The 22,328-nt window shown below is 54.4% G+C and overlaps 2 protein-coding genes across 2 annotated transcripts in view; one reads left to right on the forward strand and one right to left on the reverse strand.

The window, feature by feature from the left end:
- SLC16A8 (solute carrier family 16 (monocarboxylate transporter), member 8) overlaps positions 1-4,868 on the forward strand; it is an 11,002-nt gene extending 6,134 nt beyond the window's left edge. The window contains 9 exon segments of the mRNA XM_006865269.1: positions 781-982; positions 1,606-1,756; positions 1,867-2,052; positions 2,054-2,280; positions 2,282-2,563; positions 2,565-2,635; positions 4,525-4,587; positions 4,590-4,672; positions 4,674-4,868. Of these exon segments, the coding sequence (XP_006865331.1) occupies positions 781-982; positions 1,606-1,756; positions 1,867-2,052; positions 2,054-2,280; positions 2,282-2,563; positions 2,565-2,635; positions 4,525-4,587; positions 4,590-4,672; positions 4,674-4,868 (1,460 nt within the window).
- Positions 4,869-7,920: 3,052 nt separating this feature from the next.
- PICK1 (protein interacting with PRKCA 1) overlaps positions 7,921-22,328 on the reverse strand; it is a 29,768-nt gene continuing 15,360 nt past the window's right edge. The window contains exons 4-13 of the mRNA XM_006865194.1: positions 16,527-16,655; positions 14,420-14,486; positions 13,701-13,790; positions 11,653-11,706; positions 11,241-11,303; positions 10,109-10,242; positions 9,668-9,760; positions 8,964-9,014; positions 8,512-8,656; positions 7,921-8,332 (exon numbers count right to left, since the gene is read on the reverse strand). Of these exons, the coding sequence (XP_006865256.1) occupies positions 8,061-8,332; positions 8,512-8,656; positions 8,964-9,014; positions 9,668-9,760; positions 10,109-10,242; positions 11,241-11,303; positions 11,653-11,706; positions 13,701-13,790; positions 14,420-14,486; positions 16,527-16,655 (1,098 nt within the window). The 3' untranslated portion in view covers positions 7,921-8,060. The remainder of the gene's footprint in view (positions 8,333-8,511; positions 8,657-8,963; positions 9,015-9,667; positions 9,761-10,108; positions 10,243-11,240; positions 11,304-11,652; positions 11,707-13,700; positions 13,791-14,419; positions 14,487-16,526; positions 16,656-22,328) is intronic.

Below are 22,328 nucleotides of genomic sequence, written 5' to 3' on the forward strand. Positions count from 1 at the left end.
TTGTTATAATATTTGACTTTGGCATCTGGAGCTGACCTTTGAAAATTTCTGTTCAGCTCTTGAACCTCCTCATTTCTTCCATTTGCTTTAACATCTCTATACTGGAGAGCAAGTTTCAGTCTCTTCTGACATCCATTTTGGTCTTTCCCTTCTTTCTTGGCTTCTTAACCTTTTGCTTTCTACCTGTATGCTGTTCTTGATGTCATCCCCCAACTCTTCTGGTCTTTCGTCTTTAGTGTCTGATGTATCAAATCTGTTCTTCAGATGATCTCTAAATTCAGGTGGGATATTTTCAAGGTCTGATGACACGCACAAGTCATTCTTTATTACTCTGAGAAAAATCAGGATCATACAGACAAGAAAAAAGTAACTTCCACCCAGATAGTTATATTTTACAAGCCCTCCTGTGTTCATTCCCTGTGCTGAGGCCCTCGTACGTGCATACTGGGGACATGGGTCCCTATGCATCTCTGAGGCTCTCACATTCACAGGACCCACTCCTGCAAGAAGTGCCTTCCAAAAGTCAAGTCTGAGGCAGGAATGACTCCCTACTACCCTTCTCCTATAGTCCTCTTTCCCATCCAAATGCCCTTAGGAGATGCCTACCTGGGTTTCCCCTCTTGGCTCCATGCCTGAGCAGGGCTGGCCTGGGTAGCCTTTGTTACTCCACCCTGGGTCTCCTACTTCGTCTGGGTTACACCATTACTCTGGTCCCTCTTGCATCCCCGCCCCCCCCCCACCTCCAGGTTCCTCTTGTACCCCTATTTCTCCCTCCCCCAGTACAGACTGCAGCGATGGGTCTTCCGGACGGTGGCTGGGGCTGTGCTGTGCTGGGCACTTGCTTCATGGTCACCGGTTTCGCCTATGGCTTCCCCAAGGCCATGAGTGTCTTCTTCCATGCGCTCATGACCAACGTTGGTGCCGGCTACAACGACACAGCCTGGGTGTCATCCATCACGTTGGCCATGCTCTACGGCACTGGTCAGCGCCCCCTCTGGCCCTTCCCTGCTGCCCACAATCAGGACTGGGGAGCACCAGCCCCTGAGAATCCCTAGAGAGGGCAGAAACCCCAGGAAACTTTAGCCTGGGAGGGAGAAGACAGTGTCCAAGCTTGGCCAGCCCACAGGGCCCCTCCATTCCTGCCCAACATACCCTGGTCACCCATTTTACAGGTGGGGAAACAGGTCAAGAAAACCCTGCTCTCCTCACCACTCTGATCTAGAGTTCTCACCCTACCCACCTCTGGTCACTGAGCCAGCCCTAGGGGGAAAACCTGCCAAGGCATCCCAGTGGGGACTTCAGCTGTGCCCCCTGGGGACTTGGAGTCTGTGAATATAAATACAGTGGAATGGCGTGTGCTCCTCCTCCTTTGGGCTCAGGAGAATGGGCTCTGGCCAGGTCATGTTCCTTACCTGACCTCTTGCAGGGTACTGTCTCCTTGATCTGTCCCCACCAGCTGTGTGACTTGGCCAGATACTGCCCTGTGGGTCCCTGAACCAGGGGTAACCCTAACCATTTGAGGAGGCACAAAGCCTGGAGCCCGGTGTCCGCCTGAGAGAAGATTGGTCCGGCTGCAGTGACCACCTTGCCCTGCCTACAGGCCCTGCCCGTGTCCAGCATCCTTGTGAGCCGCTTTGGTTGTTGCTCGGTGATGCTGGTGGGTGGGCTGTGGGCCTCGGCAGGCATGATCCTGGCCTCCCTTACCACGCACCTCCTGGAGCTGTACCTGACCGCTGGAGTGCTCACAGGTGAGGGTGCCCACCACTCTCCTCCCATGTGGGGCAGACTGGGGGACGGGGTGTCCTGACTTAGAGACCACCAGCCCCAGTTTTCCCCGAGTGACGGTCCTCCAAGTTCCGGGTTCAGTTTCCCCTGGTTCTGGCCCTCAACGTCCAGCGCTTGCTCATCACGCTTGGGCTGTACTTAGAGCGCAGGCAGCCTCTGGCCAATGGGCTGGCGAAGGCGTGCTGCCCCATGTTCCTGTAGGCGCTGTAGCCACTGGGTCAGAGGTTGCTGGAGCACTTCGACTGGCACGGGGGCTTTCTGCTGCTCGGGGGGCCACCTGGGGCACTGCTGCGCGTGCGGCGCCTTCATGCTGCCGCCTCCTGGACCGCGCCCAGCCGGCATCAGGGTCACCGCGGAGGAGGTGGAAGCGGGCGGCGCCGGGCTGCGCCTGGGCGACGCGCCCCCTGGCGGCCGGATCCGACACCGCCCACTGGACGTGGCCATGTGCGCCGAGCCCGCCTTCGTCGTGTACGTGGTCACCAAGTTCCTGATGGCGCTTCGTGCCTGTCATCCTGCTGGTGAACTACGCCAAGGACTCGGGAGTGCCTGACGCCGACGCCACCTTCCTGCTGTGCATCGGGGGCTTCATGGACATCGTGGCGCGGCCGACGTGCGGCGCCCTGGCGGGCCTGGGGAGCCTACAGCTGTACGTCGCCTACCTCTTCAGCCTGGCCTTGCTGGCCAACGGGCTCACCGACATAGGCAGCGCGCGCTCCTACGGCGCCCTGGTGGCCTTCTGCGTAGCCTTCGGGCTCTCTTACGGCATGGTGGGCGCCCTGCTTCCCTAGCGCGCTGGGCCTGCTGCTGCGTGTGGAGGCTGTGGCGGTGCTCATCGGACCACCCTCTGCCGGTGGGCCCCGCGGGAGGAGGCGTGGCGCCGCCTAGGGCTCCTAAGTCCAAGGGAAGTCCATTGGGTGGAGGACCCACCCGTATGGCCAGTTAGCCCCACCTCAAGCAGTTCTCAGACAGGAATGTGAAGCACAGATGCTCACATGCAGATTAGTGCATGTTACAGTCCCTAAGTTAGAACTGTGGACTCCCAGCCTCAAAGGGAAATAGGGATAGGGGCATGGCCTGGGACCAGGCCTAGAGTGGGGTTCTCAGTGGGTGACAGCGAGAAGACGGGAAGGTGCTGATGGTTTCAACACAAGGACCAGGAAATCTTGTGGTCAGGGTGGGACCCAATAGGAGCCAGCACAGGGTATTTGGAACAGTGTTCCCATACAGGTGTGGCCTATGGTCTCCTGTGCACTCTTGGTGACAGCCCTTCCTTCCCTCAGCATTCCCAGTCTTGTCTGAAAACCCAATTTGACCTGCCACTCAATGCTAATAAGCAGAAAACTTGTTTTTGTTTGTTTTTCCACTTTGGACTTTGCCCACGTCTCAGACCTCACTAGGCAGCTCCCTCCTCAGACCATCACAGAATTTACTGTCACACAGGGACACTCGGAGTGTGAAAGGGGCCCCTATAATGAGCACAATCTGCGCCAAACTCTCCAGGCCAGGGAGGACACACGGCCATCCGATTCCTGCCACCAGCAGACAGGACTGATGCCAAGTGCAGTTTGTCCACAACAGTGAGACCTGCCTTTTCAGCCAGACAGGGCGGCGCTCAGGCTCCGTGGTGGACGGATGACCGAGAGGCTGCCTTTGTGGCCTGGGCTCCTGAGCCTGTCGTCACTTGTCATCTCACCTGACAGGTCTGACAGCAAAGACCCTGAGCTAGAGTGTGGGGGAACCCAAAGCCCACCACCAAAAGCTTCAGAAACAGCCCCCGCTTTCTCCCCCAGAGGCTCAGGGATCCATTTTCTGGGTTCTCATTTGACCTGAGGTGGACCTAAAGGGCAGGGAAGAAGGGAAGAAGCCAGTATGATTTATCACACTAAAACACCATGGAATCCTGGTGTGGCTCTGTAGGATACGCACTGGCCTGCTAACTGCAAAGTCGGCAGTTCAAATCCATCAGCCGCACCTGGGTCGCTATGAGTCAGAACCAACTCGACAGAGACAGGGTGGACGGAGTCCTGGCTGTGCCGTGGGTTAAGGTTGGACTGCTGACCACAAGACTGGAGGTTCAAACGGCTCCTCGAAGTACATAAGCTATCGGCTTCTATACAGATTTATAGTCTCAGAACCCCTGAAGAGCCGTTAGTTCTACTAAGTAGAGTAGGAATCAACTCGGTAGCAGTGGGAGTGAGTAAGACAACATATGACTGAGTGTGGGAAGGCCCACTGGCAGGCAGTGACCAGGCTGTGGCAGGTTTCGGGAAGTATTCCTCCCAGGGACTCAGGTGGGAGAGCCCTAGGCCACAGAGATGTCCACCCAGGGCTCCCAGCTGGCTGTGAGGATAGAGCCCAAAGGAACCACACGTCAGGGAAAAGTATTTACAATGAAGAGGTTTTTCCTGATTATGAAAGTCTTGTGTGATAGAAAACTTGGAAAATAAAGAACAGATGTGCTGTCTCTTCCCAGCTCATGGGCCTCCTGGGACCAGGGAGAAAATGAGAAGAGTAAGAGCTGAAAGTCCCCTAGAGAGCAGGGCTGAGCCCAATGCGCCACCCCACCCCACAGGGCCTCACCAATGGCCCAGTATCACCTCACAATGAATGAGGTCTAGACAGGAGCAGTGACATTTTAAGGACTCAAATGGCAGACCCCTCCTTGGGCAAATGATGTGGGGAGATGAAGCAGATCCACAGGCCTTACTGCTGTACGTCCTCCCCACCCCCCACCCCCAGGCCATCTTGTGGACGTGCTGAAGAATTACGAGATCATCTTCTCCCTGGCCGGCTCTGAGGTGTCCCCGCAGGACTCTCCATGGCCACTGCCACCTACCATGGCCTGCGTGGCTCTCAGGACCTCCTACCTGGCCCAGATGCTGAGGATGGGGGTCAGTGACACTGAAGATGCTGAGGCTGAAGGGGACACTGAGACCCTGCCTATCAGGGCAGCAAAGTTTGAAAGCCTTGAGCCCCTGGAGGTACAGAGCCCCCAGACCAGGCCCACGGAACGTGAGGCAGAGGCAGGTGCCAAGCTGGATGCTGGGCCAAACCCCAAGCCGGTGCAGCACTCGGAACAGTAGCAGGATGGCTGGGTGGCTTCTGGAAGGTGGTTCCCCCTCTCAGAGCCCCACTGCCCCGGGAGGACTTGGTGCACTGGGAGGCTGGTCTGAGGTGACCACCCTGGGGTCCGAGTTGAGGTTCCAGACTGGTTCCAGAGACCTCCCTCCCTCACCCAGTGGACCATGGCGGCCCTGCCTCCCACTCAGTGAAGTGGGTTGTGGACAGACAGGGTCGGGCCATGTGAAACAATCTCAGAGCTCAGCTAAAACGGCCACTTCTCTTCTGGTGCCCTGGGCTTCCATTGCTTGGTAGGGGGGCATCTGCGAGGGACATCTGGGCAGTGGTGTGACAAGGGGGTTACAGGGGCATGGATCATTCCAGGTGAAACTGAAAATGCCTCTCTATAGTCCACCAACTTGACTGCACTTAACAGTTGTTGTTAAGTGCCATCGAGTCGATTCTGACCCATAACGACCCTGTACAGGGTTTCCGAGGAGCAGCTGGTGAGCTTGAACCACCTCCAGCAGAAATGAATTTTCATAAAATATACCTGCAGTTAACAATAACAAAAGCATTTTCCAGAAGCCCAGCTTACTTGTCGCAGTGTACCTACATGGCTACCACTCTGCCGATTTCCTTTCTGAACCTTCTAGTTGACGCACTCCCATCAGCGCTGTCCGTAATGGCCCATTACAGTGATGCTTCCAATCACCTGCTTCGTCTGCAGGTGCTACAAACACAAACTGTGGTTGAAATTGCTGCCGGAGTTTTTATAGTTGCTGATTTTGTCAAATTTCCTGGTGTTTTAGCTACAATGTTGCAGTAATTAGTATTTGTGAACCTATGTCAACACTTTTTAGAATGAAGTAGTTAGTAAAGGAGAGAAATTTAAATGGCTTCTGCTCAGTTACTAATGTAATGGCTTCTGCTCAGTTACTAATGTAATGCAATTCAATGTCGAAAAAATGTGGTAAAAATAATTGTGTTCATGCTTTAAGAAAGATTATATTTAAGCAATTTACAGTTCTGTTTATCACATAGTATTCTATGATTAAAATTGGTCACATTACCAAGGATTCTATCAGGTCTGCTAGAGAGAAGGGGGGATGAGTTCCCACAGTGGACTGTCTATGAGTGGGGTTCCCAGTACGTCAGGAGTGAGGGTCGGGAGCCTCAAGGGGTGGGCTCATGGCAGGCACAGCCCCAAGCTGTTCCCTGAAGCTCCGAGGTTTCTCAGTGACCTGACGTACGGACAGAGGGTGGGCAGCAGATGCAGCTCAGGGCTGGGGGCTGCTCAGAGGGAAAGGCCGCGGGGTGGGGGCTGAACCCTCCCTAGCCCGGAGCCTCTTTCACACACTGGCAATGGAGTGAATAAGTGTCCCGTGGCGGGCTTGGTGGCAGGAACGGCATTGGTTCTGCTGCTTCTGCATGGTCACCATAGCCCCCACCTTCCTAAGCGAGCACCCCAGCTGAGCTCCAGGTCTTCTCAGTTTCTAGGGGACAAACTCCCCGGGGTGTTGGGAGGTGGCGTACTGTGGCTCTGTGGACAGCCTGGTCACCCTGTTGTCCCTGCCTCTGCTTCCCCCACCAGGGCGATAAGGGGCTTGTCCTCTCTTGCACTTTGGTTTTCTGGATTCCAAAATGCAGGTGCAGCTCTGTTCCCTCTGTACTGATTTGTGTTCCAGGAATTGATAAACTGACGAGCCCCTTTCTGTGCCTTCTGTGGGGAGCGGCCCCAGCAAGGACTTCTAGGCGGCTCCTCACAGACACTGAAGTGACACTGCTGCCCACCGCTCCGGCAGCTCCCAGACTCTAGAGCGACCCCAGCAGGTCACCGTCTGAACAAACACATCCTCAGTGCTTCCTTGGTGGCAGCCCACACTAAGCCCATTACAACTGTGAATTCATTTACTCTTGATGAGGGGGATACACCGTCCACACTTCACAGACAGGGCGACTGAGGCTCTGGTCCAGGCTGTCCTTGGCCACCCTGCACTGCCCCCTTCAGAGAGGTAGCTCAGTCTGTCTGGTGGTTCTGAGTAGACAGCCTCCCCAGGCCACTAATCCTGCCTGAGACCCCTCATTTGGTTTCTGCCCAGAACCTGTACACGCAACACTAATAAACACTTGTCTTTTCCACCCTAATCTGCCCACCTCTCAGATCTTTCACACCTCCTCAGATGATCACTGGACTCATTGTCCACTCAGAGACACTCCGAGAGAGGAAAGGGGCCCGGTAATAATCATGTGGCTGCCTGGACCACCCCAGGCTGAGCAGGGCACATGGCCACCCAGTGTCTCCAGGGCCCAGGGCAGAGCAGGCACAGCTGGAGTGGCTGGGGCACCCTCCCCAGCATCTGTCTTGGCCTCCCAGTAAAGGCTACTTCACAGGCAGCAGCACTGAAGGGTCCATGAGGGAAGGCAGTAAAGAGCCCCACACAGCTGGAAGCTTCAGGAACAAATGGAAAAGTCAAGCCTTTTGAACCTCACAGATCTGAGTTCAAATCCCACTTTAGCCGCTGCACCTGGTGTGGCCTTGAGCAAGAGATTTTGCTTCCAATTTCCCCATTTGTAAAGGGGATGACAGTGTCAGTGTCGCTGAGCCGTGGTGAGGAATAAACGGCTCTAGTGAAAGCCTGTCAGTGCCCCCCCACCCCCCGCCCGCACTCATGAGTGTGGAGGTCGACGCAGGGAGGTCAAGGGACAGGAGGTGTGAGGACAATGTAAAGAGCCGGCTCCATCCGGGTTTGTGTTTATTAAATACAGCTCCGTGCCCAGCCTTCCCCAGAGAGGCGGCGGAGCTCGGGGAACACAATAAATAAAGGCCGCCAAGGTGTGAGGACTGGGGGGGCAGGAGACGCTGGTCGTGACCTCAGCAACCCACCCTCATTCTCCCACTCCTGGAGGTTCCAGGTGGGACCAGCGAAGGTGACCCACAAGGATGATCCTGGGTTTCATGCCTCCTCCAGCCCCTCTTCACTCGGCCCTCTCCTTCCTAAGACAGGTCCAAAGACCAGGTCCCCACAGATGGGAAGGGGCAAGGCAGGCCAGCGGGCCAGTGTCCCAGGCCAGTGTGCTAGGACAGAGGAGCAGGGAGGCAGGCGACCCAAGCCAGCAGGCCTTTATGCGGCACCCTGTGGTCCGGCAGCCCTGTCCCACGCCCCCTATCCGCCCACTCACCCTTGCCCCCAGAGCCACACCCCATGGGGCACTCAGGAGCCACCCCAGCTTCCATCCTTGTCCAGGGGCCCAGCAGCCCCTCGCGTGTTCCGGGACAGCTCTCCAGCTGCTGTGTCGACGTCGTCCTCATTCTCATCCTCCCCATCGGTGAAGTCCTCCTGTGCGGGGCCGTAGGCCAGCGTGGTGTGCGCCAGGTCCACCTCGATGGGGAAGACGTCGGCGCCACGCAGCACGCCGTAACAGTCATTGTAGTACTTGGACATGGTGGACACGAGACGCTGCAGCTGGAAGACGATGTCCTGGACTGGGGAGGGAGGCAGGCCCGCATGCCGTGACTATGGCTGCCAGCCTCCCTCGGCCCCCAGCTCTGCCAGGACTGGGACCTCGGCAGTGGCTTTAGCCCTCAGGGTCTGTCGCCCCATCTCTGAGTTGGGGTGCCCAGCCCAGCATGCTCGGGATGGCAGGACCGATGCCCCTGCTCACCGTGTTTCTGATCCAGTAGCTCCATCTTCTCCAGCACATCCTTGCGCATCTGTGAGAAGCGGGCGCGGGCCTCCTGGCGGCAGCGCAGGATCAGGCGGTATTCGTAGTTACCTGTGCTCACTCGGTACAGGGGTTCCCCGAGGGCCTGGGGGTTGGGGGTAATACATCAGTGAGCTCTGCTGGGCCACCCGCTCACACCCTGCATGCACACCAGCCTCTCAAGGCCACCCTGGCTCCTGGTTGGAAGCAATAGCTTTGGAGGGAGAAAAGAACGACCTTACGACCCCCAGCCCTGCCACCTTAGGCTGCACCCGGGAAGACAAGAATGAAGAAGAGGCACCTCTGAGGACTGAGAGAGGCAGCAGGGCCCACAGCAGGGCAGGGTACAAAGATCCAGCCAGTTTGCCAGGCTAGGGGCACTCCGGGGGTCCTGGGGAGCCCCGCATACTCACCACACAGCTGTATTCCTCGTCGTCCATCTCCTTCACCTTCAGGCAGTAGGACTGCGGACAGGCAGGGTCAGAGGGTTCCAGCTTCCTGGACTCACCCCCATGTCCCCACACTGCACCCCAGGCCACCCCAGGAGGGGCCAGGCCATAGAAGCATGAGTGGATCTTGTTCTGGGGGGCCCGAGTGGGGTGGCAGAAGGGAGGGCCTGAGGATTTGCCAAACTCCAGTCCTAAGAGCTGCTCTGGAGAAGGGAGGCTCCGTGGTCAGGTGCACTGGGAAGACCCTTGAAGCCATGGGTGCCAGGCCCGTCAAAGGCTCTGACAAGGCCTGCAGCTAAGGTACCCCTGAGTGGTTAGGACAGCATTTTTCTCAACTTCTCTTGACCACAGAATTGTCATTTAAATGTAAACTCATCAACATCCCTTAGCACCCAGTTTCCCACCACTCACCTAGTCTACGTCTAAGGTTCAGAGAGGACCAGAGGGAGGCCCCTGCCAACTGGGTACTCAGCCTCCTAGAGGCTCCTCAGGGCAGCCGGGCAGGGTCTACACTGCAGCTGGATTCCCTGGGCACCTCCTACACCAGCCCAGCATACTGGGAGACCTGGGCCCTGCTCATGCTGCTAGTGGGCCAGCCCCAAACCCCCAGGATCAGCTCAGACCCACAGGCCAGACCCCATCCTCCCTGAGGCCCACAGACCACTCACCAGGTACTCAAATTTCACATCCAGGTACTTCTTGATGGTAAGGCGGGTGTCGGGGATGGCTTTGTTGAGGTACGTGTTCAGGTCTGTCAGCATCTGGAAGGGAGAGGAGGGAGGGGTGTGTGGATCCTAAGACCCCTGTGGCTGGACTAGACCAAGGTGACGAAACAATGACACTGATGTGTCAGCACCCCCCAGGGAACTCAAGAGTCCTGTCCACTTCAAAGATGAGGACTCTGAAAGCAGAAGGCGGTCACCTGCCGCTCACAGGTAAAGTCAGGCCATGAGCCAGCAGGAGTTCCCACTGCGGCCCAAGGAGGAGGGCGGCTAACCCAGGGTAGCCGGGGTCGGTGGGTAACTAACTCCAACACAGTATTCCTGCACATCTCCTTGTCCCCTCTCCACCCTTACATGCTGAGCCCAGGCATACGTGATGTCACCTACCGGCTTGATGGTTTTCAGCAGTCGGATGCCAAACTTCTCAATGCTACGGTGAGCATCAGCAAACTTCACAAACGCTTCACTGGCGGCTGGCTGGGGCTCCCGTACCCCGATCACAGAGAACACGTCCCCAAAGGCTGCACAACAAGTCTGCCTTGAAGGCCATCCCTACAGAGCCCTCTAATGGAGACATCGGGGGCTTGCAAGGGAGAATTAGGGCTGGTGACCTGGCAGGCTGAGAGCCAAGGCCTGTACAAAGTCCACCGCCCACCCCCATCCCTGCCCTGAGGGAGCTGGGTCTACATTCCAAGGGATCCCAGTCTACACTCCATGAAAACAGGGTCTACATCCCAAGGATCCGAGTCTACACTCCATGGGAGCAGGGTCTACATCCCAAGGATCCGAGTCTACACTCCATGGGAGCAGGGTCTACATCCCAAGGATTCGAGTCTACACTCCATGGGAGGTGGGTCTATGCTTTGAGGGATCTGAAGCTATACTCCTTAGAGGCTGGGTCTACACCCCTGAGGGAGGTGGTCTTCCTCAGAGTGACCAGTCTACAGACACGGCATGGTCAAGGTTTGGGGAGGCAGCCTTGTCTGATGACAGAGCACTGGTCTGGGAATCTGAAGCCCTTTGGAGCCATGTGGTCACTTCCTCTGTCTGGCAAAGTGCTGCCCACCCTGGCCAGCCTATGGGATAGAAGCAGGCTAGGGAGGGCCTTGCATTCTGTCAGTGGTAGTGCACACAGGTCAGACCACATGAGCCACTGGGCCCCACGACAACTCTCACTCTACCTGTCGTCTCGTGTGTCCCCCACCAGCCCACTCTACCCCACCCTGTGGACAGAGACCAGTGCAGGGTGTACGATGGAGGGGGTTAGGCGGGTGACTGACTTCCGTGTAGTGTACCCTCAGAGGCACCGTCCACATTGCTTGTGACCTGCAAGAACCAAGTCTGCCCACCCTGGATGCAGGCCAGGCTTGTGAGAGCCCAAGGGGCCCACCTCAGGGAAGCCTACCCCCCTGGAGGATACTTGGGAGGAAGAAAAAAAGGGAAGAGGATGGGGATACTAAGAGCCACTGTGCAAGGCAGCGGCCAGGCAGCTGGTGGGCAGGGCCGGGTACGTCCTTACCCCGGTGTGTTTGGGACAGCTCGTAGAAGGCCCGGAGGAGGTTCTTGGTATGCTCTGTCATCCCTGTGGAGAGACCCCACCCAGGACTGATGGCACCATCTCCAGCCCCAGGCCTCACCTGAAGCCCTCTCTGGGCTGGCTTCCCTGACTTGGCCCCGCCCCACCCTGAGGTGCCCCAGCAGACAGGGGACCAGGACATCAAAGTCCACAGGTGATCCCAGGGCACAGGCTTTAGCTCTCAGGGAGGGGGCTTCTGGTGCCTCACTATGCTGCTGGTACCATTATCTGGGCACGTGCTACTCCTCTAAGCAAAAAGGAGTAGGTCTCGTCTGGACCCCCAGCCCGCAGGCCCTAGAACATGCTAGGCTGCCATCCTGGTCCCCACTGCCCCCATCTTCACGCCCCTGGTCACCTTTGTACAGCTCGGCAGTCCGCTCCAGCTCCTCCAACCTCTTGACAAGCCCATCTGCAGGGAGCCCAGAGACAAGTGGCTGAGCCAGGTCCGGACAGGGAGCGGTGGCCCCCCACAAACCTGGCTCCCAGGACCTCGGGGTCAGGTGGGTGCCAAGCTATTTTGTAAATAGCTCAGGACACCCAAATGAGAGGTGAGTGGGGGATAGGCAGGGCTGCTCTTAGGGCCTTCGGAGAGTAGCCCACATAACCAGCAGGGCAAATAGAAGGTGCAGATAGCCCCCCAAGACTCCCAATGTATTGAGTCAATTCCGACTCACAGTAACACTGCAAAACAGAGTCAAGCTACTCCTTAGGGCTCACAGGAGCAACTCGAGGACACAGGCTACCTCTTCTTGCCCCTACAGAGAGGCTGGTAGATTTGAATCACCAGCCTTATGGTGAGCAGCCCACATTTCACCTACTGCTTCATCGGGGCCCCTTAAGGGAGCAGATGCTGATGGTAATTCGGGAACTTGCAATGTTGAATGAAAAGCCCCCAAACCAAAATCTTCCTGAGGAGAGCAGAATGAAGCCCCTGGCAGTAAGCCCACCCTCACTCTATCTAACAAAGCAGCCAGACACAGAAAGGAGAAGACAGGAACATCATTAGCGCCGGCCATATGTGGTCGCAAGCACAGACGCTGGGCCTTCTCAGAAGGGAGAGTGCCATGTGGGGAGGAGAGAGATTCACACAGGACTTCGCGGAAGGGCTCACACAGGAGGGAGGCCCTGGTCACCATATTTTTCCATCCCAGAGAATGTGGGGCAGGTGGGTTGGGGCTGTCCCTTCACTCTGTACCCCACCTCCCCACAAGAACACTGAGGCGGCTGGAGGGCCTCTCAGATGCTTCCTCACAAATGCCTCATGCTGATACTCAAAGCAGCCTTTGGGGAAGGGACCCCGCCCCCATTCACTGAGCAAGCCAAGGGACAGAGAATACAGTGGCGTGTCCACACCACACAGCCAGGGACTGTTCCTGCCACACTGTCCCGTGTGCTGACCTTGATAGGGACTTTTGAGCAGGGTGGAGGAAGGGTATGGGGAGGCCAAGTCTAGGTCTGGGCTGGGGCACAGGAGGGGGCTGGGGGACGGGTAGGGAAGGCTCAGGCTCTGGGAGAAGGGTGCACCTTGGGGTTTTCAGGAAGCCTTGCTCTCCCTGGCTGGCCTCCATGCCCCAGCTCACCCTCACCCTGGTGCCCAGCCAGCCTGCAGGGTCAGAGCCACATAAGTGCTGCACTGTTGTTTTTAGCTGGATCATGGGACATCATGACAGTTTCAATTTTAGCAATCCTATTTAAGGCTGGGGAAATTGTAAGGTTTGGGGAAAAAACACAACCACTCGTTCTAATTCCATCTCCACGTGTGGTAACTACAGTAACAGGGATTGATAGGCCGAGAGGCTGAAAATAGCAACCACCGTTTTTGTACCATTTGGAGCGCACGCAGGCCCCACCCCCACCCCCACCGCAGCCAATAAAGCACTGGTGTGTGTGCGCAGCGGAGCTGCCACTTCATGGAGGTGTTTATATCGATGTTCCACACAGCAAAAGCGTGAGGGCAGACAGCACAGCCGGACCTTGTTCTACTGGCCCCCTGGGTGACACGCATGTACACGCCTTGTCCTCCTGCCTCCTGGTGGGCAGCCACCCTGGAGCCCTGGACAGAGTTGAGAGGACAGTGCAGCTGCGTCACCTCCTAGAGAAAGGCGGGGCTGAGCGGGACGGTCCAGGAGCAGTGGGAGGGGCTGGGGGGGATTGGGAGGGTCTGTGGTCTGATGAGAAGACAGCAGCAGGGACAGGGGAAGGCCCAGTCCCACAGGCCAGCCCAGTTCTACCTTTCCTGGCTCCCATCTGCACCTCGGTCTCCCTGCTGTGCCTCGGACACGGCTGAGGACTGAGGACGGCTGAGCTGACAGCTGTGGGCCTGTCCAGGGGATGTCCAGGGGAGCCCGCTGTGGCTTAGTGGCCAGGGCTAAGGAAGGCCAAGGCAGTGAGGAGTGGACTCACCATTGCACAGGATGGCCCGGCTCAGGCCCAGGGCATCTGCGGTTCCCGAGCTCATGTTCTCCACCAGCCGATGCTTCACCTTCTTCAGCACTAGGGCCAGCAGGGAGGGAGCCACACAGTGGACCTGGTGGCTGGGCCCCCAGGCCATCCCAACCCTGCCTCAGCACGACTCACTGGGAGCCATACGAAGTGAACTAGGGCTGGGCATTCGGGTCAGCTATGAAACAAGGGGTGTCCCAGTATGGGGCAGTGGGCCCCTGCCTATCACTGCCTAGGTCAGTGAAGGTGAGGACCAAAGGAGGTAAACAGGGGAAGGGCTTCGCCAGGCCTGGTACGAGGTTTTGGCTCCTGGCTACCCAAGAGGTCTACAGCAGCCTGGCTCAGCCTGGCTGACCCGTCCCTCCTGGGGTGTCCCAGTCCAATGGGAGCAGGTTACATCCAAGGAATGGGCACAATGACAAGTGACTCAGACCCAGATTCAATGTGGACACAGGACCAATGGAGTCCCTGGAAGTTTACAGAGGGACCTGGGTGAGGTGCAGGCCCTGGGGGACCACCGTAGGGAGAGTAGTACCCAGTCCTTTTGGATCCACTAGGTCAGAGCAGGGCTGCAAACTCAGCCCTGTCACCATCCACACCGCTGTCACAAAGCATCGGCCAGGGGCCGGGGTCTCCTCTGGGTGGGGGAAGGGGTGGAAGGGGCCTGGGGCTTGGCTTACCGATGTCCAGGGACATGCCCTGTTTGGGGTCTGCCTGCAGCTTGTTGTAGTGGATGGTCACCTCCCCCTGGAAGAGCAGGACAGGAAGAGTATAAGACAGTTTCCTTAACCTCCAGGCCCAGGCTGGCGAGGCCTGTTGGCTACAGTCCAGGGGTCATGGTAGAATCCTGGGTTGTGGTAAGGCACCGGAGCAATGGCAGATTCGGCCCCCTCGGGTGGAGGGCGGTGACAGGGCCCTTCATGTCACAGGGGCCAGGCGCTGGAGAAGCAGCAGGAACAAGGATGGACATGGTCCCAGCTGTCCCGAGGCATACGGTCTCGTGGGCTGACATCCTGTGCCCTGGCCCCTGCGCCCGGCCCGCTGTAAACCTTTGCTGCATTCTCCCCACACAGAACAGCCCCTCCAGTCTTTAAACAGGCATTACCGGGACCTTCTCTGGGGTAGCCACTGTGTACTAGGAATTGTCCAGAAAGGGTCACAGGGAGTGTCACCTGTGCTGACCACTCTCCCCTGAGGCCCTCAAGCTGGGCACTGAATCCCTCCTCAGACAGAAGAGGAAGGGAATTAGAGCCCGCAGGGCACCCACAGGACCTGGTGCAGCTCTGAGTCAGAAGGAAGGAGTAAAATGCTCTCCCCAAATGTAACAAAGTGTGTGCAGGGGGTGTGGGGGGCCAGCCCTGAGAGTAGCTGAGAGGTCAAGGAGCAGCAGCGCGGTGGGGGTCTGGCCTGGCTCGAAGCACCAAGAAGCAGGACTGTGAGGCCTGCCCTGGCACTGCCTGTGTTCACACGGTCCAGGCTGTGTTAGCACAAGGACCCTGGTTCTCATGGGCAGCACAGGCCAAATTAAGGAGGGACAGAGTGCGACAGGAGCAGAGGTGGGGCTCGTGAGGGAGCAGACCTAGGGGAAGGGGCCCACGGAACCCCTTTCTGTACCCGAATGAGACACCATCCCGTTTTCCAGGATTGGCTCCTCTGCTCCACGGGTAATGCCCGATGGTGAAACCCAGGCTGAGCAGAGTGGTACCTGGGTCTACAGTGTCTTATCACTTCCTTCTGGACCACGTAGCTGAGACCCAGGCCCAACCCCTCCACTGTTGGTCCTGTGGCTCTAGGGGCGGCAGGACTGCAGGGAGGGAGGACTCAGGAGCAGGGCGGAGCACGGAGAGCAAAGAGCGCTGGAGGTGGTCCGTGTCAAGGCCAGACAGACTGGGAGGGGAGTGCTGGTGCGAGGCCTTCAGGACATGGAAGATGGGTGTGTGGGTGGGTGGGAGCAGATGGGGTGAACGAGCTGAAACATCCAGCCGAGCTCAATTCACGAGTAACAGACTCCAGCTTAGTTCACTGTACTGGTTCCCCAGCTAGCATCAGCAAACTCTGTCAGATACATCGGAAACATTCTTGTTTCTGGGAGTGGCTGTGGGGTGCTGCCTGCACTTCTGGAAGGGTCCCTGGGGAGAGAGGCCCGGGGTTGGGGAGCAGCCCAACTAGGAGCCACTGGGATCCCCAAGGAGCCCCTGGGAGCTCAGAAAGCCCCACTGTCCATGAGTTCCTCCAGGGAATGAGAAGCTGGGGGTCCTCTTTCCCTCTCATCCCTTTCCAGGCTCTACATGGCTTGGCCAACACTGATGTCTACTGTCCCTGACTAGGAGCGTGGTGGCTCTTTAGGGTAAGACCACAAGATCGCAGTTCAAGCCAACCAACTGCTTCTCAGGAGAAAACCGAAGCTTTTAGCCCCCACAGAGATTTCCAGTCTCAGAAACCTCATACAAAGGCAGTATGAGTTAGAACTGGCTTGAGGGTCCTTAACAACTGTCCCTGACTGGAGGCACGCTAGCTGGCCCTGAGGCAAGACTCCAGCCTGTCGGCTCCCCTGGGAGCCCGAAGAGTGCAGGGCCCTGGTGGTCTCATTGCCACTCTCTGGCCAGAGCCTAGCAGGAGCCCGGGAGCCCAGGCGCAGTTACTGACTGGAGGAGGGATGGCCTGAGGAGGGCTTGTGTGTGATCCCGACCCAGGTGTGCTGACAAGGTAAGCAGTGAGAGACAAGGCTGGCCCCCTTTGAGCTCTCTGTGCAGGGCCTCCGGCAGGCTGGAATATCGGTGCCCTTACCTTCACCTCCTGAATCATCTTGGCCACTTCCACCTTGGTCTTCCCCTTGATGGACCTGCCATTGACACCGGTGATCTCATCTCCAGCTGCCACTGTGCCATCCAAGGCCGCCGGGGTGCTGTCAAACACCTGGGGGTGGGGGAGACGGGAGCTGAGGCACAGCCCATGGGGGCAGGCATGTCATTCCCTCCTCCATCTCAACTCGTACCCAGCTCGGCTCCAGCCTTCATCCCGGCGCTAAGTGGTGCTTGAGCAAGGCAAGGGTAAAGAACTGTTGTAGAGACATCCCTGGAGGGAGGGAAAGGATGCGGGGACTCAGTGCACGGAAGAGACCCCCTCTGCTGGGATCAAATCCACACACTAGGCACACCCATGGGATCACTGGCTCCTCCAAACTCATTTCTCTGATTGTTTTTTTCCAACCCTGTGGGTCCAAACTGACTCAGAGCCCCAGAGCATCTTGGGTCAGTTGCTGTACCTCTAGCCCCAAAGATGAGCCCAGGGCTGTTCTGAGCGAGGGCCCCACATGGTTGGAGATCTTTCCCCGGAAGAAGCCCTTCATGGGGTTGGTGCTCATTGGCTGTGGGGCTTGTCTGACAAGGGTCAGTTATGCAAGTATGCTTATGGTAAGGGGACAGGAAGTTACACATAAATACTAGAGATAGGTTCAGATAGAAAGACCGGGTCTAGAAAATAAAATGATTGGCCGTGGTGGTCTGGCATTGTCTTTCCTCTACTTTTACCTTTTTTTAAATAAAAAAAACAAAACTTTTTCTTATGAATTGGATGAAGGTATACATAGCAGATCAGTTTTCCACTGAACAATTCATACACATTTTGTTTTATCTCACTGATTGCAGCCCCCACAATGGGACAGCACCCATCCCACTTTCACCCTGTGTGTCCTGCTTCCAGCCCTCCTTCTTTCCTACCCACTCTGAGCTTCGCCCTTTGGATCTCGAATGGTTGGTTTGTCTAAGGCACGTGTACCTGCCTAGTGTCACTGCTCCCTTTGTAAGCCTGTCTATTGTCTGGCTGAAAACTGAGCCACTGGGGTGAGTTCAGCTCCACACCTGAAGGGTGACCAAGGGGCCACAATCTTGGTGGTTCCACCAGTCTCTGACCAGTAAGTGTGGTCTTTTTATAATTGTGACTTTTGTTCCACATTTTCCTCCCACTCTATCCAGGACCTTCTAATGTGATCCCTCCCTTTCAGAGCAGTTGGCAGTGGATGCTGGGCACCATCTAGTTCTTCTGGTCTCCAGGCTGTGGAGACTGATGCTCATGTGGTCCATTAGTTCATTGGACTAACTGTTTCCATGTATCTTTGATTTTCATCACTTTTCTTCCTTCAGACAGGGAGAGACCAATACTTGCACTTTAGTTGGCCGCTCACATGCTTTTAAGACCCCAGTTGCTACTCACCAAAGTAGGATGCACAACATTGTCTTTGTGGGCTCTGTTACATCCAATGATGTGTGTCTACTGAGACTATGGTCCTGCGCCCCCAAGCCTAATGACTCATTCCCTCAAGGTGTCTGGTTATGTCTAAGACGTCTTGATAATTTTCCCCCATGTCTGCTCCAACCACTTTCATGGATATATTTACAGCAAAGGTAAATACTTGTGTACTAATATCCTCCATCAAGCCTAGAAAGATATTCGTGGGTGTGCTTCTTCCACTCTCCCTCCCATACCTGCTCGGCCTGTGTGTTCTATTATGGCAGAATTGTGCCTTCTCCTTTAGTTTCCTAAATATTCCACCAAAAGCATGTAGGAAGAAAAGTTTATAAAAAGGAGAAAACGTAATAAATAAGATTAACACTTAATTCTGTTCCACTCTAAAATCACACACCCCCACCACCACCAAAAAAAGAACCATAAAGGAATCACCACAAAGGAGAAGTGTGTCTCAGCGAGTTTGGAAGATGGGGCTGTGGTGACAGAAGCGTCAGTAGGAGGTGGGAAGTGGGGCTCTAAGGAACTGCAGAAGGAGCTTGACAAGAAAGAGCCAATTTGTGTTGTTAACTGCCCGATGGTCAGGACGTGGGCCTCTGGCCGGAGCTACAGGTGGATGGGACGCAGCTACAGAGAGTAGACAGATGGACTCAATTCCAAACTCTTCCCAACCCCCCACTGATCCCAGCAACTCCAGTAGCCTCCCCTAGGGGAAGAAAGGGCAAGGTTGGTCGTTAGGCACGGGATGGAAGAGTTGAGGGATGAGAGATGTTGACACATTGAAGAATAAATGCATCCCAAAGCCCAGCAGCCCCCCGAATATTGCCCCCCATGCAGGAGACAGAGGTCCCGGCTCTACACGGATCCACAGGAAAGGCCTGCCTCTAGTCCTCAACACAGCCTGCCTGCTGTCTGACCGACGGCCCGGGGAAACCCACCAGTTCACAAAGCCTACCCACAGCCAGAGCTCTTCAGAACCTGTGGTAGGATCTGACTCTGAAATCTGAGAGCAAGCCTGAGCAGGATGGAGAGAGACTCTCACAAGCAACCTCCTCAAAGTGATTAGAGAAATGAGAACAGGATAACATCTTGGTGTGGCGCTGGACGATCAGCACTGGACTGCACACCACAAGGTCGACAGTTCAAACCCACCAGCTGCTCCTAGTAAACCCTACACAGGGTCACTATGAGTTGGAACCGACTCAACAGCACTTAACAACAGCAATGTCAAAAGGAGCTTTCTTGGATTCTGGCTTTCAAGAAGGGCCAAAAAGGGGCCTCGGTCACGCGCAGTCTGTTGGCTACAAGACCTGTGTCTGCTGTGTACCCAAAGACAAACACTGAGCTGTACCATTCACAGCAAGGTGGTCCAGAAGGACCAATCACCCCAGCCCAATTCAGTCCTGCAGGTGCTGCCCCACCACCTCCACCAAAGCCCATGTAAAGATCTGAGTCATTAAAGGCTGAAGAAAAACTAACCTGCAAGAAAATAAAGTGGAAATCATACTTAAATAAATAATGTCAAACGGATCAATGAGGAAGTAAGAATGTGCTTTAGAGAAGCAAAACATAAGTAAGAAATTCCAAAGCAGCTGGAAACCAAGTAGAAGAATGTGAAAATGAAAGGAACGATGGGGCAGGGGCAGGGGAGGTGGGTGGGAAAGGCCTGGTAAATAATCAAAAGGAGTATCACAAAGACAACAAGGAGGGCAGGGACCCATCAAAGAGACACCACGCAAAACTATCATGGAGGAAAGACATGGAATCTCTCACTCTGATGATCCAACACAAGAAACAAAGACCCACGCTAAGAGTCATCCTCGTGACACTTCAGAATATCAGTAATAAAAAGAATTCCTATAAGTCTGATGGATCAAGAATAAAGCACATTATAAAGTATCACAAATAATAATGGCATCAGACTTCTCTATAACAGCACTGATGGCTGAAGATCAAGGAACATGCCATCTATGTAGCAAAGACGCTACACAGCTCTGGCCACTGCCCTCAGCAACCGGGAGGTGATCTCTAGGTCTCTAGAAGGGACTGCCTGGTGAGAAAGGGTGCCTTTCCTTGGAAAAGTGCCCTACTGACACCGTGGTTAAGTGCTTGGCCGCTAGTTGAAAGTTCAGCAGTTTAAACCCACCAGCTGCTCCACAGGAAAAAAGAGACGGTAATCCGCTTCTATAAAGACTTTGAGGGCAGTGGAGTTGGTTCTGACTCACAGAGACCCTGCAGACAGCTTCCACGAAGAGGCTGAGTTTGAACTGCCAACCTTGAGATGATCAGTCTAGCGCTTATCTGACAGCCTTGGAAACTCTTTGGGGGCAGTCTTCCTCTACCCTACAGCGTCACCATGAGTCATCACGCACTTAATGACAATGAGCTTGGTTTTTTGTTGTGTTTTGTTTTGTTTACCTGGAGACATTGGCCACTAGACAGTCTAACACTGTGATTTATGACAGGAGCCATGTGGTATCCATTCTATCTCTGGAGGGGTTAGAGACTAAATGTCAGTCACATGGTATTAGTTCTACCTACCGAAGTGTTGAAGTCCTGGTGTGGCACTGTGGGTTAATGCACAGGACTGCAAAGTCAGTTTGAACTGCAAGGTCGGTAGTTTAAGCTCACCAGCCTGCTCCTCAGAAACCCTATACAGGATCGCTATGGGTTAGAACCAACTCGAGGATACTTAACAACAACAACAACAACAAAAGTGTTACAGACCAAGGGTAGGAGCTCTACATCTGGAGGACCTGGAAATTAAAGATCAACTGAACAGGCGACTCCTTAAGTCAGCACTGTCCAGAAGTCCATGAGGAGAGGACAACTGGAAGGTGCTCATTTGGAACCCTCCTGGACTCCACCGCACGCATTTCTTCCTTTGGTTGATTAGAATCTGTACCGTTTCCTGAAACCATAAACACAAGAGCCTTCAGTAAGTTGTCACCCCTTCCAGCAAATGATCACACTGAAGTCTGGTCTTGGGGACTCCAAACATGCAATGGGTGCTACAAGTAAGGACAGTTTTGTAGACTGTGCTACCTCTAACAGTGAACCATCAAAATTTTAAGTGAAAATAATTTTCAAACTTGATTTTCATTCCAGAATTTCACCAACTGAAGTATTAATTAAAGAAAATACGGGAACAAATGACAAAAAGACAGGATAATGGCGTTTTCAAATATACAAGGTCTCCAACAATATACCTGTCATGTGGCCTTTCTCAAAAAGCTACAGGAAGATGTGCCCCACTAAGCCAAAACAGACTCCAGAATAGACCATATGTTAGGCCACAGAGCAAACCTCAAATTTTAAAACATCAAAATACTACAAACCATCTTCTCAGATCACAACGCTATTACATTAGAAATCAACAATGGAAAGATCAAGGAAACAAAATCAAAGCACAGAGGTCGAATAACACCCTGCCTCAATGTTACTGGGTAATAGGACAAGTCAACAAAATTGTAAAATTCCTTGAAGCAAATGAGAATGAAAAACACATCTTTGGGACAAAGCAAAAGCAGTGCGAGGTCAATTTATAGCAATAAAATAAACACACAAACCCAAAAAGAAGGAATTAACCAAAATCAACATATTTACAAAACATCCCCAGAAATTAGAAAAAGACCAGCCAAGTATGCCTATAATCACTAGAGAAAAAAAAAAAGATTAGAGCAGAAATAAATGAATCACAAAACAGAAAAAGTAATAGAAAGAATCAATAAGGCAAACAGTTGGTTCTTTGAAACGATTGATAAAACGGACAAATCATTGGCAAATCTAACCAAAGAAAAGAGGAAGAAGCAAAACACACATAAGAAATGATATGGATGATGTCACAACAGAACCAACAGAAATAAAAAGGATAATAACAGAATACTATGATAACTTTGAAAATCTAGAAAAATGGATACATGTTTAGAAAAACACCACCTACTTAAAATAACACAGAGTAAAGTAGAAAACTTGAACAAACCAATAACAAAAAGATAAATTGATCAAGTCATTGACTTTTCTATTTTTATGTTTTATTGTGAATTATGTGATCGTTTACATGGGAGAACATTAGTTTTACATTCATCCTATCATATATCATTTCATTGCCATGGTTACAATCCCCTTCATGCATCATCAAACAACCAAAGGATATATCCTGCAAGCCTGCACCCCCGCTCCGCCCTGCCCATCATCAGCACACAGTCCCTCTCCCTCTCTGGGTCTAAAGTCCCCAGTTGCTCCATCTCTCCATGTCATTGTCTCTGCTTCCATCTCTGGTGTCACCGCTTCTCTGGGTAGGGTCCCACTCTCTGCTCTTCTCCGTTGATGGTTCCAGGAACC

This window comes from Chrysochloris asiatica, unplaced genomic scaffold (assembly GCF_000296735.1).
Source record: "Chrysochloris asiatica unplaced genomic scaffold, ChrAsi1.0 scaffold00076, whole genome shotgun sequence".
In the NCBI taxonomy this organism is placed as follows: domain Eukaryota; kingdom Metazoa; phylum Chordata; class Mammalia; order Afrosoricida; family Chrysochloridae; genus Chrysochloris; species Chrysochloris asiatica.